General features: G+C 40.0%; 2 protein-coding genes across 2 annotated transcripts in view; one reads left to right on the forward strand and one right to left on the reverse strand.

Moving 5' to 3' along the window:
- Positions 1-2685, reverse strand: part of LOC102843481 (zinc finger protein 845-like) — a 578666-nt gene that overhangs the window by 550389 nt on the left and 25592 nt on the right. The window lies entirely within an intron of this gene.
- The window catches only part of LOC102845639 (vomeronasal type-1 receptor 4-like), a 1471-nt gene continuing 725 nt past the window's right edge, over positions 1940-2685 (forward strand). Inside the window, exon 1 of the mRNA XM_006897313.1 lies at positions 1940-2022. Coding sequence (XP_006897375.1) covers positions 1940-2022 — 83 coding nt within the window. The remainder of the gene's footprint in view (positions 2023-2685) is intronic.

Below are 2685 nucleotides of genomic sequence, written 5' to 3' on the forward strand. Positions count from 1 at the left end.
TTCATAATTTAAGACACAAATTATTAATGTGGTGGATGCCAATGTACAATAATTTGGGGGGAACATTTGAAATTATTCTACTACTTCTATCAGCCTTAAATAAAACTCATTGTGACTTGACACTTAACACCTCCACCATCACCACCAGCACAGAAAGAGAGACCAGTTGGCCTAGTGGACAAAAAGCCATGCTTCCAGGGCGAAGGTGGGCGACTACTCCACGGTCCTCAGGCCTGCCTTTAATGGTTTTTGGTGAAACATTCTTCTAGGTCATGTCACCCTGGTCTGTCCACTTGCTGTACAGAGGTGGTTGCTATGAAGTCGAACACTGTGACACTGATGAGTCAAATGTGATAATGGTTACCCGTGGTGGACAGTGGTTGGTGGAGCTTCCCGATTAAAATAAGCTTAGAAGCAGGAGTGGCATCCACTTCCATAATAGCTTGCCTCTGGAAACCCTATGAACCTGGAGAAAGGACGAAAGTTATACAGAAGGTGTCCAGGACCTTTGTTCATAAGGTCACTATGAGTCGCCTGCGATTCGACGGCACTTAACAACAACAACAATTGAGTCATAAAACATTATTTATAATATCTGCATTTTATTTCAATACAAATATTTATTCAATGGTATTGATCTGTATAAACAAATAAATTGGGACATTTTTACAATTACACTTGTAAAATATATTTAAAATACAGCATGTATTTGGATTATTTGAAGACTACGAAGAGAGAGCTTTAATAGATTAGGACAACAGTAACCACCAATATCTCTGTAATCCAGTTACCAGGTTCAAATCTTCACTTTATTTCAATGAGTTTATTAACCTCCTCGTGGGATTAAATTACTTTTTCTTTCAAAGGAAAATACTATTAGCCCCTAACTCACAGAGTCATGAATATTAAGTGCTTTATAAAGTATTTCTAGCAGTGATTAATCCATTGTAGTTATGTTGTTATTGTTATGTACCTTCAATTACGCAGGAGGAAATTGCCTGTTTTGCCCCCATGAAGCAGCTGATGGATTCTAACTACACGCCTTTGGGTTGGCAGCACAACTCTTTACCACTAAGTTACCAGATCTCTCAATTCTTGTAGATATTATCAGAAACCACGAAAGATGGAGAATATTTTTTTAAAAATTTGTTATTTTAATGAGCATTTACAGAAAAGTTAATTTCCCTTGATTCATTATTGCAAATTTTATCCCCTCTTCCTCCCTTCCCCCTCCCCAGTTCACTTTTTGGTTTTTTAATATTCATTCATTGTTGCACAATTACTACCTACCTCCTTCCCCTCGCCTCAGTCCTCTTTGCAATGAGGTACCTCTTATTCTGGGCTGTGGTTGTACATACAAGGCCTAATCATATATTTCTTTTAAATAGTTCTTTCCTTCATCTGTTCCAATGCAGTGGTCATTATCTATTCACTCCTATCCTATTCTTCTCTCAAACCCCCATGTCAGTGGTGCCATGCAGTATTTGTCCTTTTGCGACTGAGATATTTCACTCAGCATGATGTCCTCCAAGGTCTCCCATGTTGTGTAATGTTTTACGAGTGCATGTTTTTTAGCGCTGTGTAGTATTCCACTGTATGACAATATCATAGGTTTTTTTACCCATTTGTTTATTGATGGGCACTTGGGTTGCTTCCAGCTCTTTGCCACAGTAAATCACTCAGCAATAAACATGGCTGTGCTTATATCTGTTTGGAAGGTGGTTCTGGTTTCTTTAAGGTTTATTCCCAGTAGGGGTTTTGCTGGGTGAAATGGTATTTCTACTTCCAACTTTTTTTTTTTTACTTCCAACTTTTTTAAAAAGTGCCAAGCAATCTTCCATAGTCCATTTTATGCAGATGGAGAATATCTTAATAAAATACATCTATTTTAGAAACTAGCTCTCTCCTCCTCTTTCTGCCATCTCTCCGTGCCGCCACAATGGGGCACTTGAACGTCCTGGCTGATGGTCTCAAGAGCAACAACAATGATGAGAAGAGAGGCGAGTGCCAGGTTCTTATCAGGCCAGGCTCCAAAGTCATAGTTCAGTTCAGACCATATGATGACGCATGGCTACATTGGCAAATTTGAAATCCTTGATGATCACAGAGTGGGAGAAATTGTTGTCAACCTCACAGGCAGGTTAATCAAGTGTGGCGTCATCAGCCCCAGATTTGATGTGCAGCTCGAAGAGCTAGAAAAGTGGAAGAATTATCTGCTCCCATCCTGTGAGTTTGGTTTCATTGTACTGACAACCTCAGCTGGCATCATGGACCACGAGGAAGCAAGACAAAAACACAGGAGGGAAAATCCTGGGATTCTATTTCTATGGAAGAAATAAACAGTGCAAATAAAAAAAGAAAACAGTTCTCTGGGTGAAGTAATAGGACATAGAAAAATCCTAGATTTGCGTTTCTGTCAACAATGTTGATCGTGCTCATGTTTCTGTACAGAACCCCGTGCTCACAGATATGACTATCAAGCTTAGAAGATGACGCGATGTCCTCCATGGATGTGAAAATAGCAATCATCCTTCTATTCCAGATGGTCGTTGGAATCCTGGGGAATTTATCACTCATGTACCACTACACCTGTTACCTCCGTGGATGCAGGTCAAGACCCACAGACTTGATTCTAAAGCACCTGACTGTAGCCAACTGCTTGGTCATTCTCTCGAGGGGAATCCC

The sequence above is a fragment of the Elephantulus edwardii genome, unplaced genomic scaffold, assembly GCF_000299155.1.
Source record: "Elephantulus edwardii isolate Elephantulus edwardi_28Jun2011 unplaced genomic scaffold, EleEdw1.0 scaffold00208, whole genome shotgun sequence".
Lineage (NCBI taxonomy): Eukaryota > Metazoa > Chordata > Mammalia > Macroscelidea > Macroscelididae > Elephantulus > Elephantulus edwardii.